Source organism: Oryza sativa, chromosome 5 (genome assembly GCF_034140825.1).
Source record: "Oryza sativa Japonica Group chromosome 5, ASM3414082v1".
In the NCBI taxonomy this organism is placed as follows: Eukaryota; Viridiplantae; Streptophyta; class Magnoliopsida; order Poales; family Poaceae; genus Oryza; species Oryza sativa.
In genome coordinates this window covers 21,288,056-21,312,154 of record NC_089039.1, presented here as the reverse complement: position 1 = coordinate 21,312,154, position 24,099 = coordinate 21,288,056, and the positions used below count along the sequence as shown (strand labels likewise).

Genomic DNA, 24,099 nt, shown 5'->3' with positions numbered 1-24,099 from the left:
TTTCTCCAAAATTTATCATAGAGATGTTGGATGACACACATAGTAAGGCTGAGTTCCCCGCACGAGAAACGGTGGGCCATTTTGGTTTGATGCTAAAATGATGCCCTACCAAATTGTTGGTATTTTAAATAGTAGTTTGGCTAGTGTTTGGTTTGCTACCAAAATATGCCAATAAGACACATAAGTTGCCAAAACATTTGTTACTACCAAAATTTGCCAATGATTTGGTATTGCCAATATTTTGGCATGATAGCAAACCAAACAAGCCCGGTGTTATTAAGTACTTAAATATAGATAATATGATTTTTTTAAACAACTTTCCTATAGAAAACTTTTACAAAAAATACATTGTTTAGCAGTTTGAAAAAGCATGCTTAACGAAAGAGGATGTTTAGCCGTTTGAAAAGGCATGCTTAAGGAAAGAGGAAGATGAGCTGAGAAAGAAGGGGAAAGAACATATCTTAATAAGTAGACAAATCCAAGCGTGATTAACTAAGTATTAGTCTAAAAGAACTTGAAAATAGAGTAGTATGATTTTTTAAAGCAACTTTCATATTAAGAATTTTTGAAAAAAAAAACACACCGTTTAATAGTTTGAAAAGCGAAAGCGCGCGTGCAAAAAAAAAAGGAACTGTGAGGTAGCAAAGGGGAAAAACACAGCATGAGTAGGCAGATCTGTTATTTGACAATTGGTGACCAGGCTCTGTTTGGCAAGACTGCAACTCAAGAACTTTTGCAGAAAATAGAGTTTATTATGAATAAAGAAATCCAATAATCTGATTTTACACGAAAGTAAAGAACAGTGATGATCTTAATCTGGAGCTCCATAAAAACTCGAGTTAGAGCGGTGCCAAACAGCGCTGCATAACACAGTATACGACAATCCCAACAGTTATTACTGCTTCAACCAGTAGAAGACATGCATAGATGAGATTTACTCATAAATCAACTCAAATTATGTGATCTAGTCTTGAGTTTCTGGCAGCGTATCTATAAACGCATTACACAGCAAGTCATGGAGTTCTCTTACAAACGAGCTGCTGCATAACAACATTCAGATGAACTAAAATGAACGATCGTGGGGGCAAATCAAACTTGACGCCATTCCAGCCTGCGTATATTAATACAAGGAAAACAGCGTTTCAAATTAATCCCCCAACAAGCGACAAGCTGAAACAACAGCAAAAGATTATCTTCACCTATTTCCTTTCGCTTGTATCCCCCCATGGCAAAGAAAAGTTGATGGCCCAGAAGAACATAAAAGAGTCTGGCAGGCAACAATAAGCTAATCAGCAACTGAATAGCTAAAGCCAGTGCTGTGATATATCTTTGATGTTACTAGGAACGGAGCATTTTAACTTTGGGCATGGACTTCTTCATCTGACGAGCCCTTTCTTTTTCCTCTTTCTTGCGGAGTGCCTCGGCGCTCAATTTGGCCTCTGCCTCTTCCATAAGTTTTTTCTTCTCAGCCTTCTTCCTTTGAAGGGCTTCCTGCCTTAGACCCTGTTGCTCCCTGAAAGCCTCCTGGGAAGCTTTTGTTCTTGCAGCTTCAGTTTTGGAACGAGCCTGCAATTACCATGAATAAGAAGAATTAGACACTGTAACCGAAAAATGGTTGTGGCCTAAAACAAAGATAGAGGAGATACTCACATGGTTGCTGAGCTTGTAACGCCCCACCAAATCAATGTAGTATGGCACGAGAGCAACTAATCTTGTCATCTCAGCCATGTTGCTTGCATCTGGCAGTACAAACTTGAAAGAAAGGACTTTCTTGTAAGAGCCTGCCAGTTGATCTGAAAAATGAAGTGAGATGAACCATTTCCCAAATTTCTCAAAAGCTTTGTCACCAAGGACCTGCAGAGAAACAGGTTGTAAAACATTATATATGTATGCCACTGTATAGCATTGCTCAGTCTTACTAAAGACATGCGGATCATATTGAGCCAGCCCATGACAAAATTCTGAGCAAAGCTATGTCAATCCTTAATTACTAAACCTTCCATCTAATTTTCTTTATCATAGCATTAAGACAGGCTACTTCAGTCGTTAAAAAAGATATAGATGGCGACTTTGGTAGAACTCTAGCAGTCAAAAATTCAAGGTACTCCCTAAGTTCTTCGCTATCCAAATGTGCAAAACATCAACAGCTAGGAACAGTACCCCGACTTTCCCAAGACAAATATGGCATGTTCAATATCAACACTGCCTTATGCAAAAGCCTGATGATATTATTAAATTACAAACATAATGAAATGATAATACAAGCCATCATCACATTACTTGATCCACAGTTACTATTCTGGGAAAATCTTGGTACAAGAATAGTTATGAACATAATAGAATCCAATTGGTGCCAATTCACCCAAAAAGTAAGAAACTCAGATCAATTCACAATTTAATTCCTTTACACTTCATCCATATTGAAGTTAGTGATTAATGATATAATTGAAGGGAGTGAGATGTTTCTCGAATGTCGAATATTGCACCTTTCTCACTTCCAAATTATTTGATGATAATTTGTAATATATACCGTTTCGTTTTAGAAGGCACTTACCTATATTACTTTCATAAAAGAATCAACATCAACAGGACACCTCACTATATCATCTGTACAATCTTACCAGAAGAACCATTTACCCAGTACCACCGAAGCTAAAAACAGCAATTCTAAAAATAAGTAAGCAGGTTAAATCATCACCTGGTCCAGCACGGCTTCAGTAATCATATCCCCAGCAACCTCCTTTGACTCGGCCACTACCGCAAGCTCATCCGCAACCCATCTCCTCCCGGCGGGTGCCGAGGTCAGAACCCCGGCAAATTTCTGCAGATCCCTCTCCTCCTTCTGCATCGTCTTGGCCGCCTTCTTCCTCGCCACGGCCAACATGACGTGGTCCATGGCTTCCTCGTTCATCACCACCTCGAACGTGATGGTGTCCTTCCTGGGGAACACCAGCTCCACCAGCTTGGACAGCAGGTCGTGCCGCGCGCGCATCTCCATGGTGGCGAGCATCCCCTGGCAGTACCGCCTCCCGCTCGCGTAGAACTTGAACACGTCCTGCCCTTCCTTCATCAGGAGCGGCGTGTCCTTGCCGTCGCCGGTGCCGAGGAGGCTGAAGTTCTTGTCGAAGATGGAGTCCCTGGTGGCGAACCTGGTGGCCCAGGCGAGCGCGATCGCCTCGTTCTGCCGCTTCCCGGTGAAGTAGTTGAGCAGGAAGCAGATCAGGAAGCTGACGCACGCGATCTCGACGGTGTACGCGCGGAGCAGCTCCGCGGGCCGCCGGGGCGGGGCTGGCGCCGCCTCGGCCGCGGCATCGGCCGCGGGATCTGACGGGGCGGCTTCCGCCGGCGTGGAGGATTCGTCGGAGGAGGCCGCTTCCGGGACAGGGATGCCCTCGAACTCGTCCTCGTCCCAGAGATCGAGCGTCGGGGTGGGGTTCGGCGGGGTCAGCGTCGGGTTGGGATCGGGGTTAGGGTTTGGAGCGGAGGTGGTGGTGGTGGTGGTGGTGACGGGAGGGGAAGGAGTTGAAGTGGAGAGGGAGATGCGCGGCGGCGGCGGGAGCTCGACGTCGAGCCCCTCGTCGTCTTCGTCGTCTGCCGAGGCCGCGTCGGCGTGGGCGGAGTGGAGGTCGTCGGAGCCAAAGCCCTCGAAGTGGGCGGCGAGGGTGAGGGAGAAGGACAGCGCGAGCAGGAGGAGGACTAGCGCCGCGCGTGGCGGCCGGATCGAGCTCGCCGTCGCCATGGACGGGGAGGTTTGGACTCTGGAAGTGGGGATAATTCTCCTGTTCTTTTTTTTTTCTTTTTCGGGTGGACGCGTAGGGAAGACGAAGGAGATGTTTGCTACTACAGCGGCGGCCGGCTGCGATTTGCGAAAGGTGAGAGATAAAGGTAGGCACTCGATTTGGGCGCTGAAGGCTTGTAGCGGGAGGTGGAGTAGTTGATCGTTGGACTTGGATCTGATCGATCTGTGGTTTCTCGAAATTTAATGACACTTCGCAACTAAGTGCACTTCGAATGGTAGGATCGAAAAAAATAAAGGTATAAAAAACACATAATTCTGATAAAAAAATAAATGTAAATCAGAGTTTTATAAAACACAGGAAAAACACAGGAATTGCCGTTTGAGTGAACTACATAAAAAACATAGAAATTGGATGAGAAAGATAGACTCGAAGAAAATTTTCTAAGAGGTTGTAGCTCTTGCTAAGATTCCTCCAAAATCCATGTGCAATGAGCCATTCCATAGGAATTTTATAGAATTTGAAAGCTTTCTTGAATCAAATGGTCACACAGGAAAAATTCCTATAGGATTTGAATCCTATGAAATTTCTACATAAAATTCTTTGAATCAAATGGGCCCTAAATAAATTGTGTGAATTCCAGCATGCAATTGGCAATTGCAGTTTTATGGTGCAGATCAAATTCTCAATGAGAAAAAATGAGTGAATTCCATAAAATTACTGTTTACTATAGTTAAAGTTAAAGAAAATATAAAGTTCGACATCTAACACATTAATCTAGAATCTACACCCTCCGTTCAAAAAACCAATTTATATGGATGAACATAATGCTTGCGCAGATTCATTCCTATAAGTTATTTTTTTATACGAAAGTAGGTACTACAGCTCACATAATCACACTGTTATCAATTATTTTTTGTATTCTCAACATTTACAAGTTTAAAAGTTACATTCCAATCACTTAAAGTATTTTCGCAGGCATCCCTCTCTCACTCAATCTCTCATTTCCTCTCTCGCCCTGCACCTCACTATAGTCGCATGTTTCACCCTTGTCCTCTAAACTGTTTAGGCCGAATAGGGGGGACGACATTTAACACCCCCCCCCCTCTCTGCTTCAACAAGTTTAGTAATAAGTTCACTCTAGATCCCTCAGTTTGTCGCCTAGTCTAATTTTCATCCTTAGTCCAGAAAACCAGATACAACGCATCCATCAACTCACAAAACCGTGCAGAATAGGTCCCTCAGCAGTATTATGCTCGGTTTTGGATGACATGGCACCTATGTGGCTCCCTTTGACTAGGTCATCATCCCATGTGGCATTGACATGGCGCTTACGTGTGTTAACGACCAAATTTGGCAAATCATAGATCGGATTCGAAGTTAAAATCGAAGAGGATTTGGAGAGAGTTTGCTTTTCAAAAGCAAAGTGTATGTTTTTCGCATCAACAACGTGTCAATTGGATCTCAAAAAATAATAAAAACTGTAGGACCCACATGTCAACCACACACAAAAAAGTTTAAAAAGGTGGGGCCCATGTGGTCCCACATGTCATCCCCCCTCTTCCCTCACCCCCCTCTCTCTCTTTCTCCCCTACACTGCAAAAGGCAAGCGGCGGCGCAAAGTAGTGGGCGGAGCAAAGGGGCAGCGAGTGGAAGTGGAGTGGTGGGCGGAGCGATGGCGGGCGGCAGGGTGGAAGCGGAGCAACGGCGGGTGGAAGTGGAGCGGCGGAGGGCGGTGGGCAGAGTGACGGCAGGCGCCAAGCGGAGCAGAGGGGCGGTGGGTGGAAGCGGAGCGTTGGCGGGGCGGTGGGCGGAGCAACGGCGGGTGCCAGGCACCGAGTGGAACATAGGGGCAGTGGGCGGCGCCGGGTGAAGCGGTCATTCTCAACATCGAAGCTGCCATCTCCGCCCCTCCACCGCCGCCGCCGCCCCCTCCCCCCCCCCCAAAAAAAAAAAAAACCCGACCCTTCCCCGTCCACCAGGGCTTGCCCGCAAGGCACTGCTAGCATTGACCCTACTGCCCTCGCCGCCTTCCCCACCCGCGCCTTCTCCTCCTCCGTCGCCACTGCTGGTGGTAGCCGCGTCGCCCCGATGCGGCTCGGCCTCCTCCTTCGGCTCATCGGCTCCCTCACCTCCATCCTTTTCTCCGCCACCGGAACGCCGCAGCTCCCTCCTTGCTGCCTCGCAGGCCACTTCCGCCACTGCTGCCTTGCGTCGCCATTGACCCCCATTGGGACCCATAGGGGATAGAGAGAGGGGGTGAGGTGGAGGTAGTACGACCCACTTACATATTTTTATTTTGTTTGACTAATATATGGGCCTCACATCTTTTGTTGTAATTTTTTATTTTCCAATTTTATTTTTTCCGGATCAAACTGCCACATAAGTGCCACGTCAACGCCACGTAGGACGAAGACTTAGTCAAAAGATGCCACGTATCCACGTCAGTCAAAACCGAGGTCAATACCACATAGGAACCTCGTTTGCACTGGTTTTGTAAGTTGGGGGATGCAATATACCGGTTTTTCGAACTGAGGATGAAAATCAGACTGGGCGACAAATTGAGGGACCTAATGTGAACGTATTCCACAAGCAGCTTATTACCGCGTTCACTTCCGTTGCTAGCTGGGCCAGGCCCGATGGATTAGGCCTCTGTCTTTGTTAGTGCATTCTTGGGCCCTGCTACGCATGAGCACGCGACAGTTTACTTCTGCGCCGTCGTTTAAGTTGTGGTTAGTTTGGCTTAACACTGTCAGGCGTTTGGTAGATCGGTGGCTGACGACGCCGACCCGTGTTTTGGCTGCACCTACTCTTCTAGTGCCTCGTCTGCACCCAGATTTGCTGCCATATATTGGTCACATGCAGCGAAGTGCCAAAGCTACAATGCACCCGTGTGATCGAGAGTAGCTAGCGTACGTACGAGCAATCTTCCCTTGTAAGCCGTGCCAGTCATGATTTCTCTTGCTGAATAGCTGACACGCACGCACACGCACAAAATGGTTTTCGTGCATCGTTGCTAGTAATCGCGCTACTATACCCCAAGCTTTTCCCAACCATGCATAGCAAGGCAAAACTGAAAAAGTTGCTACGCAATTTAATCATAAAAGCAAATACTTCATTATATTACTTATTTGCTCGTACACGGTCGATCGATCGATCGATCACGACACGCCACATATATATGCACACACATCATACATATTCCAAGTAGCAAATACGCGATATAGCAAAGCTAGCATGCATATGCAAGCTACATGCATGCAGGCACGAAGTAGGTAGCACATCTAGCTAGCTAGGATCATCACAAGGTTGCCGCCATGTATCATCACCGGTCGGTTGGATAGCAAAGCGGCGGCGCGGTGATCGAGCGGTGATATATTGGTCGAGATGATCAAGGGCACTTGTGGCGGCCGTTGTGGGTGGTCATGTTGGCGTAGCAGGGGCAGACGTTCTCGTTGCCGGAGGTGCCCGGCGGCACGCAGCCGCAGCGCTGGCAGCAGGTGCCGCATGCTCTCAGGCACATCTTCGGCCGCCCCGACTTGCTGCACCGGTACCCGCACTTCGCCCCGCAATCTACACGAGATTACATACATTTGCATGCAACTCATCAGTTCATCACACTCACACAGATCAGAAAAAAAGGGAAAAGAAAAACTGAACTAGATCACGCATTGCTTACCGATGGCGTAAGCTTGTCCATGTGGAGCAGTAGTCTGAAGACCAAACAAGAAATAAACAGGATCGGATCAGTAACTGAAATATATACAATTCAGGAAACCGTTTCGTTTAGGTTAAAAGATCAGTTTGAAATATCTGATTAATTACCTCGACGAGGAGCAGGATGGCGACGAGCGAGATGCACAAGAGCGACTTGGCCATACTGGCCATGATGATCAAACGACTGAACCTGAACGAGCCGAATTCAACTGAATTTGCAAGGTGAAATTAAAGTACTGGTTCTGTTTGCGAGGTGGAGGTGATGAACAAAAGACGCCGGCCGGTAGCCCAATTTATAGGGCGAGAGGTCGGATGGGGCTGCCAGATCTATCACACGGTGTATCCCAGGAGGCACGCATACGCAGCAGCAGCACGCAGCACAGCAAGCTCTGCGTGCGCCCCCCATCCTTGGTGGTTCCGTGTTGGGCTCTCCACGTCGCCACACCTTGCATGCATCAATCGCTTCTGTGATCAGATCAGCGTGCAAACAATTTTAATTATGTCTTCGATGAGAAATCAGCGGCTGGATATATTAGTGATTAGTTCTCTGACGAGCACTAAGCTTGCATGCGTGCTGTAATCTACACGCTCCCCGCTGCTGAACGGAGAAGAGTGAGTTCACTTTTTGGCCAAAGATATACCCCATCAACGCGATGGACTCCACTAAACCTGAAAATATGTGTCATGTGGTTTCACCATTTCAGCAAGTTTACCTTTGGTTTTAAGCATGCCAAACACCTGAACTTTTGTTACAGGTGTTGTTCTGCCCATCTTTTCTGGGTGTTATACACTTGTACTGTTAACATCACTAGCTGCCGTCAAAAGATTTAATAATCTCGGCCAAATCAATTCAGGAAGTAAGTACAAGCTCGCAAAGGGAAGGGCAGTACGTAGCCACTAGCCAGTAGGAGGAGAGTCTACTTAGAGCCTGAGGAGTGAGGCCCAAATAATTCCTAGCCGGACTTGCTATCGGAATATGGGCCTCATGCGCATATAGTACGTTGGAATAAGTTCATTTAGCTCCCTTAACTTGACAGCAAGTTCGGTCTTCTCCCCTCAATTGTTAAAACCAGTCAAATAAGATCCCAATACGGTTTGAATGACGGTTTTGATTGACGTGGCATCTATGTGGCTAATTCGACTTGATCCTTGTCCTACGTGACAGTGACATGGCACTAGAAGCAAAAAAATAAAAAATAAAATAAAAATATGGGGCCCACATGTCAGTCAGACAAAAGATATCATCAACCGGCTACCGCTGCCGATGACCATCGCAATGAGGGAAATCATTGTCGGCATCCCAGCGACGAGATCCACTTGAGGCCCAACGAATCCACTCTCCCTAGGGCCGGCCACTGCTCCAGCCGCCACCGCCACTAATGCACGAGGAGAGCGTCGACTGGTTGAGGATTCACCCGCGGCTGACATGCGGGGGCCCGCATGGGTCTCACGCTAACTCAACCGGTTGATATGTGGGTCCCACATGGTCGCCACTGTAATTTTTTTTTGTTGTAATTGATATGTGGGCTCCATGGGTTTAAATTTTTTTCCGGGATCAAACTGTCACGTAAGCGCCATATCAATATCATGTGAGATGAAGAACTAGTCAAAGTAGCCACGTAGGTGCCAAGTCAGCCAAACCTGGTAACAATACTGTTGAGGGATCTCGTTTGCACTGGTTTTGTAAGTTGGGAGGCTTGTTGTATCTGGTTTTTGGTTCAAGGTTGAAAATCGAACTTGGTGTCAAGTTAAGAGACCAAAAAATTAACTTATCTATACTATCTATATAGTTGATGCCCACTAACTTCTAAAGATCAACATGCAAGTGTGCCACGTCATCACTCACTATTAATTATTATCTAAAGTATTTTAAATCACATACAAGTGTGCCACATCATCATCCACTAACAATTATTATCTAAAGTAGTTTAAATATAATGCAAACATGACAAATCATTTATAATTTTGTTATTTTTTAGAACTCAATATGCAAGCAATGTTAAATCATTATCTCCAGATCATTTTCACATTATTTAAACATATACATTATTTTCCATTCTATGCCATCGACAAAGCGCGGGTTCTACAAGATGCCATTGACAATGCTCGGTTCTACAATATACCATTGAACGACTCATTTTCTTCCTTATATGCCATCGGTGTTAGTCAGTCGTTAGTCATACACCGTTAAGGGAGAAAAAAATGACAATTTTACCCCTAGGATAAAATTGAGATTTTGCACAATGTCATGACTCATTAAATAATCTTGGAGGATAAAAAGACAAGTGATTTCTATTTTTCATCAATGAGAAGAATTAGTGGATCTTGACCAATGAAATCTGAGTACGCATGATACCCTAGGGGGTAAAATGGACATTTTCTTCCTCTTAACGGAATTTGACTAGCTGTTGACTAGCGGTGATGGTATGTAAGGAAGAAAAATAGTTGTTCGATGGTATATTATAGAACTGAGCTTTGTCAGTGGTATATTGTAGAATCCGTGCTTTGTCTACGGCATAGAATGGATTATCTCTTTTTATAATGTATAACATGCATTTTATCTACATATTTTACAACAAAGTGCGGGGTATCAACTAGTTCCTACTATGTTCGTGGACTGGACCTGGCCATCTGGCCATGCCTTGAAAAGACCTGTCTAGCCCTTTCACAGTGCAAGTTCGTGGCGCGTTACCTGGTCTACGTGGAGGAAAAAGCGAGTGGGCCGCATAGCTATGATTGGTTTTCGCATCTCTCTAGAGGAACGAGAGCCTGGCGCCTTGCTCTGCAAAAAGGCCGGTGCAGCCTTGGTGGTGAGCGTGGCCGTGGTCCTCCAAAGCCGGTGAAGCTGCTCAGCCGTCGGGGTTGCCGTTGCCAAGGGTGCCACAAGCAGATCGACCGTGTGCCATTGCCGCTCGAAACGAGGGCGCTCCAGACCGCCGTCGCCGCCTCGTCGGTTTGAAGTGCTGTCATGAAGGGAGAGGAGGGGCGCCGACCGGGGGAGCTCGTGGAGCTGGTGGAGTCACCACCGGGGCCCGCCATGACCGTGCCACCGCAGCCGCCGACGACCGCGCCTCCCTCCCGTTAGCCCGTCAACGACGCCACCGCCCGCCACGATCGCACCTCCCTCCTGTCATCCCGTCGACGACGCCACCGCCGCTCGCCATGACCGCTCATGGTTGTCCTCCTCCTCGCTTCAAGAGGCGGCCTCGGTGGCGGATCTCTACACCGCCAGCCATCGCACCGGTTGCAGATCTCGAGTGGCGGTGGCGTCGTCCTAAGTCCCCATGCTCTACTCCACTTCGCCGACCTCGGTGTCGCCGGGGAGCTCGTCGCCGTGCTGCTGGGTAGCTCCCCAACCACCACCCTTCTCCGCCTCGAAACGGAGGCCCCGGTGAGCTCTTGCGCAGCTCCGATCCGCGCCGTCAAGGCTCCGCTCCGCGCTTCCTGGAGACGAGCATGAGGACACCGTCGCCGCTCCACTCTAGATCCGCGCTGCCGCTCCAGATCCGTGGCGCCATCATCACCCCTCCGCCGCTCGAAGCTGGGACGAGCCCGAGGATGTCGCCTCCTCTCCGCTGGGCGCCGGTAAATGGGGGAAGTGTGAGAGAGAATGCGAGGAAAGTGGGAGAGAGAAGCGCCGGTAAAAGGGAAATGTAGCAGTAGTTGGGTTAGGGTGTTTGGCTTGGGGATCCCGTGAAAGTAACTTGCACTGTGAGATGAGTGGATTCTATATGCATTTGTCCTACGTGATATCTAAGGTAACTCGAATGAGAGACTTGCACTGGTTAGATCGAAGCCGAGGGAACCCCGGCCTTGTCCGAGGATGTACACCGCAGTAGGACTGGAGTATCGTACGTCCTCTCAAAAGGAAAGGTACAACGTAGTACTGCTACTGTAGATTAGTGTGCACATACAGCCCAACTGACCTTCCTCTCGGTACAAAAACGTTCAAAACGAGAATAATCTGCCCGTCTGGCGTCTGCTCATTTTGACCAAAATTCGTGGTGGAGAACCGAGGCACCCAAGATGCGTACCGCAGCTGACGCTGACAGCGTACTGCCAGAGCTCGCGAGTCCTAAGCACGCAACGTCGCCAACACCAGCCAGCCAATGAGCCATGTCCGGCGCCCGCCAAGACTAGCCATGCATGCATGTCCGGCGACCCACGGCCCCGTCACCGGCCACCTGGTCAACTGGCCGCTTTGCTTCAGGGTGTAGTTATATTATATTTATGGCGCCATATTTTTCATCAAAAAATAGTCGGTATGTATTTATATTGTAAGTCTCTAAATTACATATGTAATTTTAGTGTATTTACAATGTAAGTCTCAAAATTACATATGTAAGTACTAAAACTACATATGTAAATTCGAAAATTACATACTAATTACATATGTAAGTGAGGTGTAAATGAGGTGTAACTACTGTGTAAGTGGCTGAAAAAAAATCGACTGTAGCATATGGCGCCATATTTCTAGCAACTCCGTTGCTTCACGCACCCGTGCGTATAATGGGCCGTTTTGGACATTAATTTTGACAATTTGACCTTTTGCAAAAACTAATTTTACAAATAAACTGCTGCCAAAACTTATTTTAAAAGTGACCCTTCTGTTCAGCACCAAATCGTGTGGCGCTGAATTTAGACACATCAACGCCAAATAGCACGACGCTGAATATACGTTGGCACGCTGACTCAGCCTTCCATCCACGGTAGCACGGCATTCAGCACCAGGTGATGTGGCGCTGAGGTGTTTAAGTTCAGCGCCACATCATTTGGTGTTGAAAAAAAGGTTACTTTTGAAATAGGCGGCGGTTCATTTGTAAAATTAGTTTTTTAAAGAGTCAAATTGTCAAAATTAATGTGTTTTAGACTAGTGCTAAAAACGTGCCTTACCAACATTTTGGTAGTTTGAATAGTGTATTGGTGGTTTTGGTTAGAAGCCAAATCATTGGCAATGCCAAGGTCCAATTTGATATTTTCTATATTCCACTAAAAGCTTAGTTTTTAAATTGGCCTTAAACCAAATACAACTCTACCCTACCAAAATATTGGTTGTGCCAATACCAGTATTTTGGTAGGGTATTGAACCAAACAAATCCAACATGCGCGACGCGTGACGAGTGCGACCCCTCGTTCCATAGTACTAGTAGTGATAACTATTCCGTCTTGCTTAGCGCAATTTCAAATATCAGATCCACGATAGAATAGTAATTTAAAATTTTATTTAAAATAAACGCAAAATAATTATCCAAATATTATCAACATAATCGTATTCACATATCAACATAATCGTATCCGACTCTATCCGATATGGCGCGGCGCGGCGCGGATCTTTATTTCTAATGCTGGCTGCTTCTGCCAGCAGTGATTGGTCCACGTGTCCTCTCTCACATGGCACATAAATCCGAAGAGCACAAAGAAAAAAAAAGGAATTGAGCAGTTGTGCGTCTAGGAGTACGAAGGAAGTACAGGGTTGTGGCAGGCCAGTCCTCCTATGCCGATGAAAGGCTATTCTGGAAGGATCGATTAGGCAAAAGCAGCGAATGCCTATGTCAATAGAGCTCACATGCTCTACATATGTATAAGTACTGAGGTAGTACATTAGTATTACAAAAAAAATGTTGAATGCATATACAACTACTCAGTTTTCATACATATCAGCATCTTTGAAAAATTGAGTTAGCATATCTCAAAATAAAAAAAAATATTTTACTTCTCCGAACTAATTCGATGAATACTATTAAAAAATCTAATTTTTTTGGCTCATCTTACCTCCTAAACTGTAAAAAATGGTTCACTTTACTCCTTAATAATATTTTGTAGTTTTCTTACTTTAAGCTGAAATTTGTTGGAGTCATACATTAGAATATTATTAAAGTTCAAAAATATTTTTCAAAATGTGGTTGTTTGCTTGAACTTAAAATTTTGATGTTTAAATCAGTCCTATGTACTTTCAACCTGCATAAACGGTGGGAAAAAAATTAAAAAGAAATGTTGAATAAGAAAAAAACAATTTAGTATGTTAACTACTCCGGTGAAATAGTTCAGGAATTAAAATTAACTTCTTTTTCTTCTAAAATCAGCGAAATCACCACATGCAACTCATCATCAACGTATATATGTCACCCATCACTAATTAGCCATCAATACAAACACCTATACAATGTTTATGATTTAAACCCAATTTAGTATTGTTATGTCATCAAAACAAATGATGAACATTGTGGCTCCTAACAAAACAAAAATCTGAAACACTTTTTTTTAAAAAAAAACAACACCAATTTTATCATTAGTAAACAATTTAATTATAATTTTAGAAAAACAATGGAAGAATTAATAGTATGGATTGAAAAAAAGAGAAAATTTGATGATTTTCTCAACAATATGACCCGTTATGTTAAACTTAAACTCAAAAAATTCCATTCCTACGATTTTTTATGAGTTTCAAGGAAATTAAATTGATTTCTATATTTTTTATGAACAATGTGCTAATTAATAACACAAAAATAATATAAATGGGATATAAATCGAGCGCGCCAGTTGGCGCTTATTTTCTGTTGAGATCCATTCCCGGCCGATTCTCATGCTGCTTTGCTTATTTTAGCCGCCGCCAAGCCAAGGTGTGAGTGAGTAGGCATTGACTGCGAAAGTTTCGGCCGAGCTGCGGCTAGTTGTGTGCGTGAGAGAGAGAGAGCGAGCTGCCCATATATATAGTGTCAAAGCCGGCCGGCGACGATGCCTTCCGGCTCCGACTCCGGCTCCTACGACCCGCTGCTCGCACTGGACGACGGCATGGCGGACGGGGATGTGGCCGCCGCCGCCGCCGCCCCCGTGGACCACCGCGGCCGCCCCGCCCTCCGCGGCGCCACCGGCGGCTGGAGGTCGGCGCTCTTCATCATAGGCAAGTAGTGCGCTCGATTGGCAGGCCAGAACTGAGAATCATCGATGCGTACGAGTTGTGTGGTGGTGAATTTGACATGGATTATTGGGGGATCTGCAGCGGTGGAGATCGCGGAGCGGTTCGCGTTCTACGGGGTGTCGGCGAACCTGATCACCTACCTGACGGGCTCGCTCGGGGAAGGGAACGCGGCGGCGGCGGCGGCCATCAACGCCTGGAACGGCGTCTCCCAGCTGCTGCCGCTGCTCGGCGGCGCCCTCGCCGACTCCTGGCTCGGCCGCTACCGCACCATCCTCCTCGCCTCGCTGCTCTACATCCTGGTAAATTAATACCACCAAAACGCCATTGTTTTTTTTTTCTCTTCTTTTCTCTCGTCTGTTTCTCTCCTAGATATAGAAAAAAAAAGAGAGAAAAAAAATTCCCGTTTGTTCGGCATGGGCGAGAGATCTCAGGAGTGCGCTAGCGCGGGGCCCACGTGTCAGCAGCACACCGGAGATCTCTGAAAGCTATCCATGGCTTGGAATTGGTTCTTGGCTCGTGACTCGCGTGAGCATGTTTCTTCCATGAAGATATTTGTTAAGCCAGTAGCAGCTGTAGCACTGAGAGTTATTAGGAGCCAGATCGCAAAAATTATTCGAGTGGTTGGTGAGGTCTCGTCGGGGATCGACTAACCTACTCGTTTGATCGTGGAACACGACGAAGAGGGTCCCTTTCTATGACGAAGGCAAATCAAGCCATCAACTTTGATTTTTCTAGAGGGAAATGATCGATGATTCTATCCCAGGAGAGAGAGCACATCACTGATGAGTTTCTGGGCAAATACGGTTACGCACGCCCTGCACTTTAAATTCGCAATAATACAAAAATTTCTACTTTCAATGTAAAAAAAACCAATCTAGCAGCCTCATCTTTTTACATATCCTTTTACAGTAGCATACCCATACTAAAGCTACGGTAACATTTGGTAATGCACGTAGTCACGTTTTTACAAGCATATATATACATATATATATATATATATATATATGTATATATATATATATATATATATATATATATATATATATATATATATATATATATATGTATGTATGTATGTATGTAACAAATAATACATAATCATATTCGCAAATAAGTCGCGACCGAAATCGTTCATCAAAAATTTCGAAACATCTAGGAAACAACAAAATACAAAAAGTAATTATGCTAGCAAACAACTAAAAAGCAAAAATGCTTAGAGATGTTATATTAACTGATCCACTTCTTTTCTCTGACTCCGACCGCCTTACATGATGAGCACATGATATTTTGGCTGCTTAATACAATCTCTACAGCACATGCTGGCTGCACGGAGGAAGTATTATTTTCATTTGGATGTATACAAATAAAACTCATTACAATTTGCAACTGAGGTGAATCAAAAATACCATAGCTTGGCCTTAGAAAGAGAGAAAATCAGAATATTCTAGACCAAAAGCTTTCTAAATCAGCATACCTGATATTATTACTATATGAAAATAATAATCCATGACCATCGACAATTATATATAATCACTTCAATATACAATATATGTCCACACAAAAAGAAACAGTGGAGTTATTTTTATAGATATTCATATAATCTTGTTAGTTTTGACAAGTATAATTCAAGACCAGAATCTGGATAATTTTTCACACGATTTCCATGATCCGCATCAGAAAAACAAATAATCCTTACCCAAAAATCCTAGGCAACTTGGTAGTCCTACAAAAACCGATCCTTGTAAGTTGCAACCTGAAATTTATCGGATCTGAAAAATAAGAATGCTAATATTAGCCATAAAACAACATTTCCAATATGGCCCATGAAAATATATACAACGTTTGATGTAATTTGGTAGAAAAGCACTTGGTAAATTACCATCATTTTCTTGATTTACCATTGTCACAGTTGCCCAAAGGAATTTTACTGAAAACACCTTAGCAAACAAATGGTGTATGTAGAGCTTGGCAAACATCTTGGCAGATTCACATCTTCCAAAATTCGAACAGTGTATTCATATTTCTCATTCTAGTTGAGAATGCCAAAAAAAAACTGGCGTTCTCTCTCATGCTCCTCCCTCTCAAAGAAACATGTATTCACATACAGCACAACCCCACACTGCCCTGACATGTTTTCCAGTACAGAATCCTCTGTAGACAAACTACCAACAATCTGGCACAGGAATTGGCAATCTGGGAAGCTTGAGGTTACAAACAAAAGAATAAAAAATAATATTTCAGTCGATATAACACTCCATATACTGCAAACTCAAATTGTTGAAGAATCGTTGATTTGTTTCTTACCCAACAAAATATGAAGGCGATGGATCGACGGCAACCTGATGTCAGGGTGACGGAGACCCCAGCAAGCCAGCACCCTTGACCACATAGGAAAGATTCCCTACTATTGACTGCATTTACACCAGAAAGGCTATATATATGATTTTATGATTGCAATTTTTTTTTCTATACCACACATACAAATTTTCATCATATATTTTCGCTAAACAAAAATGATATATGAGCAAAAGACGACGCTATAATTGGAAACATATCTACAGAAACTCTCCAATTGGAAACAACAAAATTGGGGAAAATTGACCTGATCTCAATGGAGATTAGCAGCACAAACAGGGGAGCACAAAGATCGTTAGAGCTGCCACACAGATCGGTCGCCGGGGAGCGCCATGCTACTGTTCAAGCCGCCACTTGCCAACGAGGAGCACAATTGCCGATGGAAGATGGAGCAATGGCGCTGTGATGTTGCCGAAGATCCGCTGCAGTCCACGTCATGCCGGCGAGGCGCCTTTCGCTCCAGCCACTGCGCCACCTCGGACAGAAATGCCGCGCTGCACGTCGATTTCAACGGAGATCACCGCGCCACCGCTTCACCATCGTCGAGGACTCATAGTAGGCGGCGACAGGGGAGAGATGAGGGCGGCGATGGAGACCACGGCGAGCCGGCGCCCTTGACCACGGAGGATTGAAGGCAGCCGCAGCAGGGGAGAGATGAGAACGGCTATGGAGATTGCGGCGAGCGGCGCGAGCCGGCGCCCTTGACGACGAAGGATCTAAGGCGGCGGCACGCGGCAGGCGGCGATTAGGGCGGCGGCGTGGTTAGGGGCGGAGAGGAGACGTTGATCTGGGAGAGCGAGAGAGAGAGTGGGGCGTGCGCGATTCAGGAGGTGGGAGGTGGAATCGGCGATTCCGGGAGGGGGGGAGGTTGGATCGATCTCGATCGTTCGATTTTATATGGACGATCTGAACCGTTGAGTGATGAATGTAAGAGTGTAAGAGTGAAAGATGAGTAAAATGAGTTGGTGAATTATAGGGTAGATAAGTCAAAATTTGAATCATTTGCTTTTAGATCACTAAAAACATGTATATAAAAATTTTATTCACAAATCATTTCTTGTTTGCAATTATGTCATTTGGCTTTTTTCCTCAATAAGCCAAACAATGACCCTATAGATTTGGATGGGACATCACCTAGTACTTTGTTGTACTCGGGCTCTTTATATTCATCGTTTACATGATAGCATCTGGTAAGGTGTACACTGGCCCGTCGCGCCATTTGTGTCCCTCAACTAATGAATTGTTCACTTCACATCCCTCATCACCGATTAGGATTCCACATCAGCCAAAATTGCCCACAAACCACTAAGAGAGTCTATTTGCACTGGTTTCATCAGTTGAAACCTGTTATATCTGTTATTATGGTTCTAAGGATGTGATTTAAACTCAACCTCAAGATAAGGGATACAAAGTGAACTTATTCCTGTTTAATTACAGATGAAGTTGTGGGCCGATATGTGCATAAGTTGGGCCTTCAATTCTTTTGCATTCCTCGATAAAATTATAATGGCAAAATTTGCTGTAGGACACCTAAAAAATGTGTAATTAGCTGTGGGACATCGCAAAAACGTGAATTGCCTAAGGACACTCTAAAGGTGTGGTAATTTGCTGTAGGACACTGCACGCATTAAAATATAATATCCACCTAATTGATGAGAGAGAAACCACATCAAATGACCATTTTGCCCTTATCTTTATCTTGCTTCTTCCGACGTTTCTAAAAAGAACAAAAACCAAATCACATCAGCGGGGTGTACCACTGTGACCTTGAGCTTGAGAACCTGCTGCTTAACTAGGCTGAGAACCTCCGACTTCGGGCTCAGCACAGTCTGCTACCATGCGCGCCCCGACGAGCTCCTCCACACCGCTTGTGGCACGCCGACGTACATTGTCCCCGACGTGCTCGCCGGGTGGCTACGATAGCACCAAGGCCGACCTCTAGTCCTGTAGCATCATCCTCTATTGCTCGCCGGCGCGCTACTGTTCCAAGACGAGAACCTGGTGTGCATCTATCACAAGATGCGGCAGGTGACTTCAGCTGCCCGACGTGGTTGACAACGGACGCACGGAAGCTCATCAAGATGTTGTTCGACCTCAACCCAGACACCTGCATCACCTTCGCCGGCCTCCACAAGATGCAGTGGTTCCGGAAGATGGCACATGTTCTGTGACCCATCTCACCAAGCTCGCGCAGGAGCCAGTGGACATGCTTGGCAATGTCGACAACGACAAGGATGAATTGCGCAAGGTGCTGAACGCCTTCCACCTGATGTCCCTTCCAAGGGCTTTGACTTGTCGCCGTTGCTCGTGCGTACGACCCTGCCGTGTCGCAAGGGCGAGCCATGGCGCGCATGGGTGGCATGTGATTCACGACGCGCGAGCCGGCGAGCGGCGTGGTCACGCGATTGGAGGCGCTCGCGATGGGCAACACCATGCCCGTGCACGTGATAACGAGCAGCGTGTTCAGGGTGTGCCTCAAGTGTGAGGAGCCATGGGGCGGCTCGCCGGCGCATTTTATTTGGTTTGGTGTTTATTCTTTTCGGAAGCATCGGAAGAACAGCAGGAAGAGGGGAAGAAGATAAGGGCAAAACGGTCATTTGATGTGGTTTCTCTCTCATCAATTAGGTTGATATTATATTTTAATACGTCTAGTGTCCTGCAGCAAATTACCACACTTTTGAAGTGTCCTTGGGCAAATTTACGTTTTTGTGATGTCTCATAGCTAATTACATATTTTTTAGGTGTCCTGTAACAAATTTTGCCAATTATAAAATGCTTTACTATTGTTCCCTTTCCAACTTCGCCGCCATCTGCGCGCGCGTATGGCAACGTACTACATCACTGATCACTCAGCGCGATACTGCGTGCAGGGCTTGGCCATGTTAGCTTTCTCGACCTTGATCTCCACCGGCGGCAACCAATGCAGCAGCGCCGCCGTCGCCGGCGGCAAGACCTGCCCACCGTCGACTCTGCGGGTGGCGTTCTTCTACATCTCCCTCTACATGGTGGCCGTCGCGCAGGGCGGCCACAAGCCGTGCGTGCAGGCGTTCGGCGCCGACCAGTTCGACCCGAGCGACCCCGAGGAGTCGGTCTCCAGGAGCTCCTTCTTCAACTGGTGGTACTTCGGCATGTGCGGCGGCACCGCCGTCACGCTGGTGTTCCTCAGCTACGTCCAGGACAACATCGGCTGGGGCCTCGGCTTCGGCATCCCCTGCGTCGTCATGGCGTGCGCCCTCGCCGTGTTCCTGCTCGGCACCAGGACGTACCGCTACTACGTCTCCGGCAGCAAGAAGGGCGTGGTCGCTCGCGCCGGCGAGGCACTCGCGGCGTGGCGAAACAGGGCGAAGTCGATCCCCCTTCTTCCGCCGGCTTCGCAGGAGTGCCATCCAACGGCGACATCGGCGCCGGAGTTCAGGTAAACCAGTAATGCTCGCTGCAATGCGTCTTCACGCATCTGGTAATCTTGCACATATGGTGTTCGATAACATGATTTTTTTTGTCTGCAATTTTGTAGCACGGGAGTAGAGGAGGACGAACAGGTGGTGGGCAAGGCGGGCCTCGTGGAGCAAGCGAAGGGCATCGTCCGGCTGTTCCCGATCTGGGCGACGTGCCTGATCTACGCCGTGGCGTTAGCGCAGTCGTCGACGTTCTTCACGAAGCAGGCGGGGACGCTGGACCGGCGGATCGGCGACCATATACAGGTCCCACCGGCGGCGCTGCAGAGCTTCATCAGCATCACCATCGTGGCCATCATCCCGGTCTACGACCGCGTCATCGTGCCGGTGGCGCGCCGCTACACGGGCGTCCCCTCGGGCATCACCATGCTGCAGCGGATCGGCGCCGGGATGGTGCTGTCCCTGGTGTCCATGGTGATCGCGGCGCTCGTCGAGACCCGCCGGCTGCGGGCGGCGCGGGACGCCGGGCTCGTCGACAAGGCGGGCGTCCCGGTGCCGATGAGCCTGTGGTGGATGGTGCCGCAGTACGTGCTGTTCGGCGCGGCGGACGTGTTCACCATGGTGGGGCTCCAGGAGTTCTTCTACGACCAGGTGCCCGACAAGCTGCGCAGCCTCGGGCTGGCGCTCTACCTCAGCATCTTCGGCGTCGGCAGCTTCATCAGCAGCGCGCTCGTGTCCGGGATCGACCGGGCGACGGCGGCGAGGGGCGGCAGCTGGTTCTCCAACAACCTCAACCGCGCCCACCTCGACTACTTCTACTGGCTGATCGCCGCGCTCAGCGCGCTCGAGCTGCTCGCCTACGGCTACTTCGCCGTCACGTTCAAGTACAAGAACAAGAACAAGGGAGCTCTCCTCGCAACTTCTACGTCCTGTTGATGATGCACACAAATTGTGCTTTAGGTATGTACATGAATCAGCTGGGTACATATCTACATATTTAAACTTTGGGGAGATGTTCTTAATTATGTTATTAGTGTTTTCCGAATATCAGCCTTTGATCTATCACAGTAAAGATGAACATATTATTTTTTTATGGGAGGGGAATGTGGTTTTATTTTCGCGAGCTTTTGAATGGGAATGGGGCCGTACCACTTCGAAAATCCTAAACGTCGGGCGCCGGCGCGGCTGCAAAAAATCGGGCGCCGGGCGCCAGCCCTGGCGTCTCCCACCGCGCGCGCGCGCCCCGCCCCGCCACCTGTCCTCTGCCGCCCTCGTCACGTGTCCCTACATATACTCTATTACAACAAATTACTCATATATTTTCGAAACTCTCGATTAAGGGAATTCGTTTTATTTTTTGTTCCATAAAAAATATTTCACCTAGTGTACTTACAATGTTTTACTATGTATAGATATAATGTTACAGCGAATTGAAACATTCTTTTACAACAAATCACCCACATATTTTAGAAACCCTCTATTAAGGGAATTCGTTTCATTTTTTGTTCCACAAAAAATGTTTCACCTAATGTACTTATAATGTTTCACTACGTATAGCTCAAATGTTGCAGTGAACTGAAACATTTTTTCGCTATTTGCTGAAATATTGTTTTTATATAAAGTGAAATAACGCCCAATTTTTTGAGAAACTGTTGTTTCATACGTTGTAGCAAAATGTTTTACGAGGTGATTTGGTTGTGTTTCAACTTTTTAAATCATTGAAATATTTTTGATCTACCTAGTGAAATAATTACTATCTACTTAGTGGAACAATTTCTATATACTTGGCGGAACAGCGTGCAATATTTAAAAATAATTCAATAATAAGCTAATTTTTTTTTCATCGGATTATATTAATGTGTGGTCTTGTTTTAAAGATTTAATTGCAACGAGTTTAGTGGTGCAATCGGATCGTGAATTGGATAAGTAATTTTTGAGAAAAATTAGTTTAAAGTTTATTTAAAAAACTTGACACATGCATGGCTGCATGTTCTGTGCATGCAGTGCCTAAAAATAATCTCTCTGTGCATGCGTGTAGTAGTTTTGGGTCCTGTGATTTTCTTTCTCCCGGATCGGATGGCTGGGACGGCCGGACGGCCGCCCGATTTTTTGTCTCCCCGGATCGGGCGCCCGATCTCTAGTGCCCTCCGTACCACTTCGTCGGTCAGATTGCATTTTTTTTCCTTTACTAGCAATTAGCAGAGTGGCCCGCATAAATCGGGTGGCTAGCATCGTTTTATTTTTTTTCCGTATAATACTCTGCATAAAACATGTGGCTAGCATCGTTTTATTTTTTTCTCATATAATAGTTTAAATATTTTCACGTTTTATGATTAAAATATATTAAAACTAGCAACATAACTTTAAATTATGTACTAACTTAACCAAACTAACCAATCACGAACTAACTAATGCGTGATATTTATATTGTATTGTATATATGTGATATATTCATATTGTATTGTATATATGTGATAGTTATTAATTATTTTTAAATTTTGAATTTTAGATATTTCTAAAATATACTTTTTATGGATTCTAGATTAAAACTAGCTAGGTGGCCTGCGCTATTATACGGCTAGCACCCATACAAAATTATCTTTTTTTACATATGATTTTATTAAATAACTATCTTATGTTAGAACTTTAAAAGACCGACTTTATCATCCCCGTGTTTTTAATAGTCATGCCAATTACTACGCCTTATTTCGTTTTCATCGCTTTATTTGCTTTCTCGATCTACCATTGTTTTCATTCATCCTCGTTGGAACCTTTACTGTTGGTGATATGGGCCCGGGGGTATCAGGTTTAGAGGGAGGAGGCTGCCCCCCGATGCCATGTGGCCCTCCCCCAAGGGGAGTCAGGCCCGAGGTGGGGTGGCGGCCACTCCTTCCCCAGATACTAGTCGGAGGAGGCTGCCCCCCGATGCCACGTGGCCCATCCCCCGAGGGGAGTCAGGCCCGAGGTAGGGCAACGGCCACTCCTTCCCAGAGACTGGATGGAGGAGGCTGCCCTTCAATGCCACGTGGCCCTCCCCCGAGGGGGGTCAGGCCCGAGGTAGGGCGGCGGCCACTCCCTGGCCGAGACTAGAGGGAGAAGGCCGCCCCAGGCACCACGTGGCTCCCCCCCGAGGGGCGATCGGGCCCGAGGTCGGGCGGCGGCCGCCCCCTCCCGTGACTAGGGGTCGGGCTCCCCCGACCCCCTCTCTAGGTCACCACGTACGGTGGGTTAGGTGTCCACCTCCAGGTGCCCACCTGCCCGCATTTATGGCATCCCGAGCGGTCGCGCCACGCCGCGTTTTATGCGGTGTGCAGTGCACTTAACCGGTCTGTGACCGGTCGAATGACTGATGGGACCCAAGATGTTAGGCGCACCATCACGTGTGCCAGGCGACGTGCAGCCCGACATATCCCATCAAATAATGATGATGAGAGGTTCTCATCCTCTTATCCCAGCCGGAGTTGGTCCTCCCGCTTTGGTCAAAGCAAAGCTCCCGTTTCCCGGTGTAATAGGAGTCCAGAAGTCTTCACCCGTTAAATGGTGACTGACAGGGGCACCCCCCGTGTCAGGCGGCAAGATTTGACAGGCCCCATCATCAAGACGACGTGTGCTTGGCTTCCCAAGTCAAGAGACAAGACATGCATTTAATGCAAAGATTATAATACTTCTCCACCGGAGCTAGGTTAGATTGTTGGGCCCATGTGGTAACCCCTTGAGGTATAAAAGGAGGTCCAGGCCTAGTGGTGGAGGGGGGGGATTTCCGAGCGAACTGGCGCTTGGGTCTCGCAACCCCAAGCACTTGTGTTCTACATTCAATCAATCATGCACAGGAGTAAGGTATTACGCATCTCAGCGGCCCGAACCTATATAAACATATTTTGTCTCATCGTCTTGGAGGGGCCTAACCCCCTCAAGATCACACAGCTCCGCTCACCAAGCCCTCGAATCTCACCCGCTGCCCCTGGCCGAACTCACA

At 46.7% G+C, this 24,099-nt stretch overlaps 3 protein-coding genes across 5 annotated transcripts; 1 reads left to right on the top strand and 2 right to left on the bottom strand.

The window, feature by feature from the left end:
- Positions 1–933: 933 nt before the first annotated feature.
- On the bottom strand, positions 934–3,850 carry LOC4338884 (uncharacterized protein At5g49945). Of its 2 annotated transcripts, XR_001546138.2 has the most exons (4): positions 2,699–3,850; positions 1,651–1,854; positions 1,200–1,566; positions 934–1,111 (listed from the first exon to the last, which is right to left on the bottom strand). XR_001546138.2 is itself a non-coding variant. In XM_015784633.2 (3 exons), exons 1-3 carry the CDS (start codon positions 3,737–3,739, stop codon positions 1,339–1,341), a joined length of 1,473 nt encoding a protein of 490 aa, XP_015640119.1. In that variant the 5' UTR covers positions 3,740–3,850; the 3' UTR covers positions 934–1,338. The 2 variants fall into 2 exon arrangements, 1 of the variants encoding a protein (XP_015640119.1); XM_015784633.2 differs by having other exon boundaries at positions 934–1,566.
- A 2,980-nt stretch (positions 3,851–6,830) lies between these two features.
- On the bottom strand, positions 6,831–14,658 carry LOC4338883 (cypmaclein). Of its 2 annotated transcripts, none has more exons than XM_015782812.3 (4): positions 14,514–14,658; positions 7,563–7,899; positions 7,417–7,450; positions 6,831–7,310 (listed from the first exon to the last, which is right to left on the bottom strand). In XM_015782812.3, exons 2-4 carry the CDS (start codon positions 7,623–7,625, stop codon positions 7,129–7,131), a joined length of 279 nt encoding a protein of 92 aa, XP_015638298.1. In that variant the 5' UTR covers positions 7,626–7,899; positions 14,514–14,658; the 3' UTR covers positions 6,831–7,128. The 2 variants fall into 2 exon arrangements, with proteins under 2 accessions (XP_015638298.1, XP_066166739.1); XM_066310642.1 differs by having other exon boundaries at positions 7,563–7,919; positions 14,514–14,653.
- On the top strand, positions 13,917–21,216 carry LOC4338881 (protein NRT1/ PTR FAMILY 5.10). Its single transcript, XM_015784941.3, has 4 exons — positions 13,917–14,355; positions 14,455–14,672; positions 19,599–20,143; positions 20,243–21,216. The coding sequence occupies exons 1-4, from the start codon at positions 14,190–14,192 to the stop codon at positions 21,057–21,059; spliced, it is 1,746 nt and encodes a 581-aa protein (XP_015640427.1). The 5' UTR covers positions 13,917–14,189; the 3' UTR covers positions 21,060–21,216.
- The last annotated feature ends 2,883 nt before the right edge of the window (positions 21,217–24,099 follow it).

What these genes read in the sequence shown, in the direction of transcription:
- LOC4338884 (XM_015784633.2), bottom strand. Translation starts at nt 3,739, where the DNA reads ATGGCGACGGCGAGCTCGATCCGGCCGCCACGCGCGGCGCTAGTCCTC. An exon ending in CTGAAGCCGTGCTGGACCAG is followed by an intron (nt 1,855 to 2,698) that starts GTGATGATTTAA and finishes GTTTCTCTGCAG; the next exon opens with GTCCTTGGTGACAAAGCTTT. An exon ending in GTTACAAGCTCAGCAACCAT is followed by an intron (nt 1,567 to 1,650) that starts GTGAGTATCTCC and finishes TGGTAATTGCAG; the next exon opens with GCTCGTTCCAAAACTGAAGC.
- LOC4338883 (XM_015782812.3), bottom strand. Translation starts at nt 7,625, where the DNA reads ATGGCCAGTATGGCCAAGTCGCTCTTGTGCATCTCGCTCGTCGCCATC. An exon ending in CCATCCTGCTCCTCGTCGAG is followed by an intron (nt 7,451 to 7,562) that starts GTAATTAATCAG and finishes TTTGGTCTTCAG; the next exon opens with ACTACTGCTCCACATGGACA. An exon ending in TGGACAAGCTTACGCCATCG is followed by an intron (nt 7,311 to 7,416) that starts GTAAGCAATGCG and finishes AATCTCGTGTAG; the next exon opens with ATTGCGGGGCGAAGTGCGGG.
- LOC4338881 (XM_015784941.3), top strand. Translation starts at nt 14,190, where the DNA reads ATGCCTTCCGGCTCCGACTCCGGCTCCTACGACCCGCTGCTCGCACTG. An exon ending in GTCGGCGCTCTTCATCATAG is followed by an intron (nt 14,356 to 14,454) that starts GCAAGTAGTGCG and finishes GGGGATCTGCAG; the next exon opens with CGGTGGAGATCGCGGAGCGG. An exon ending in ACATCGGCGCCGGAGTTCAG is followed by an intron (nt 20,144 to 20,242) that starts GTAAACCAGTAA and finishes GCAATTTTGTAG; the next exon opens with CACGGGAGTAGAGGAGGACG.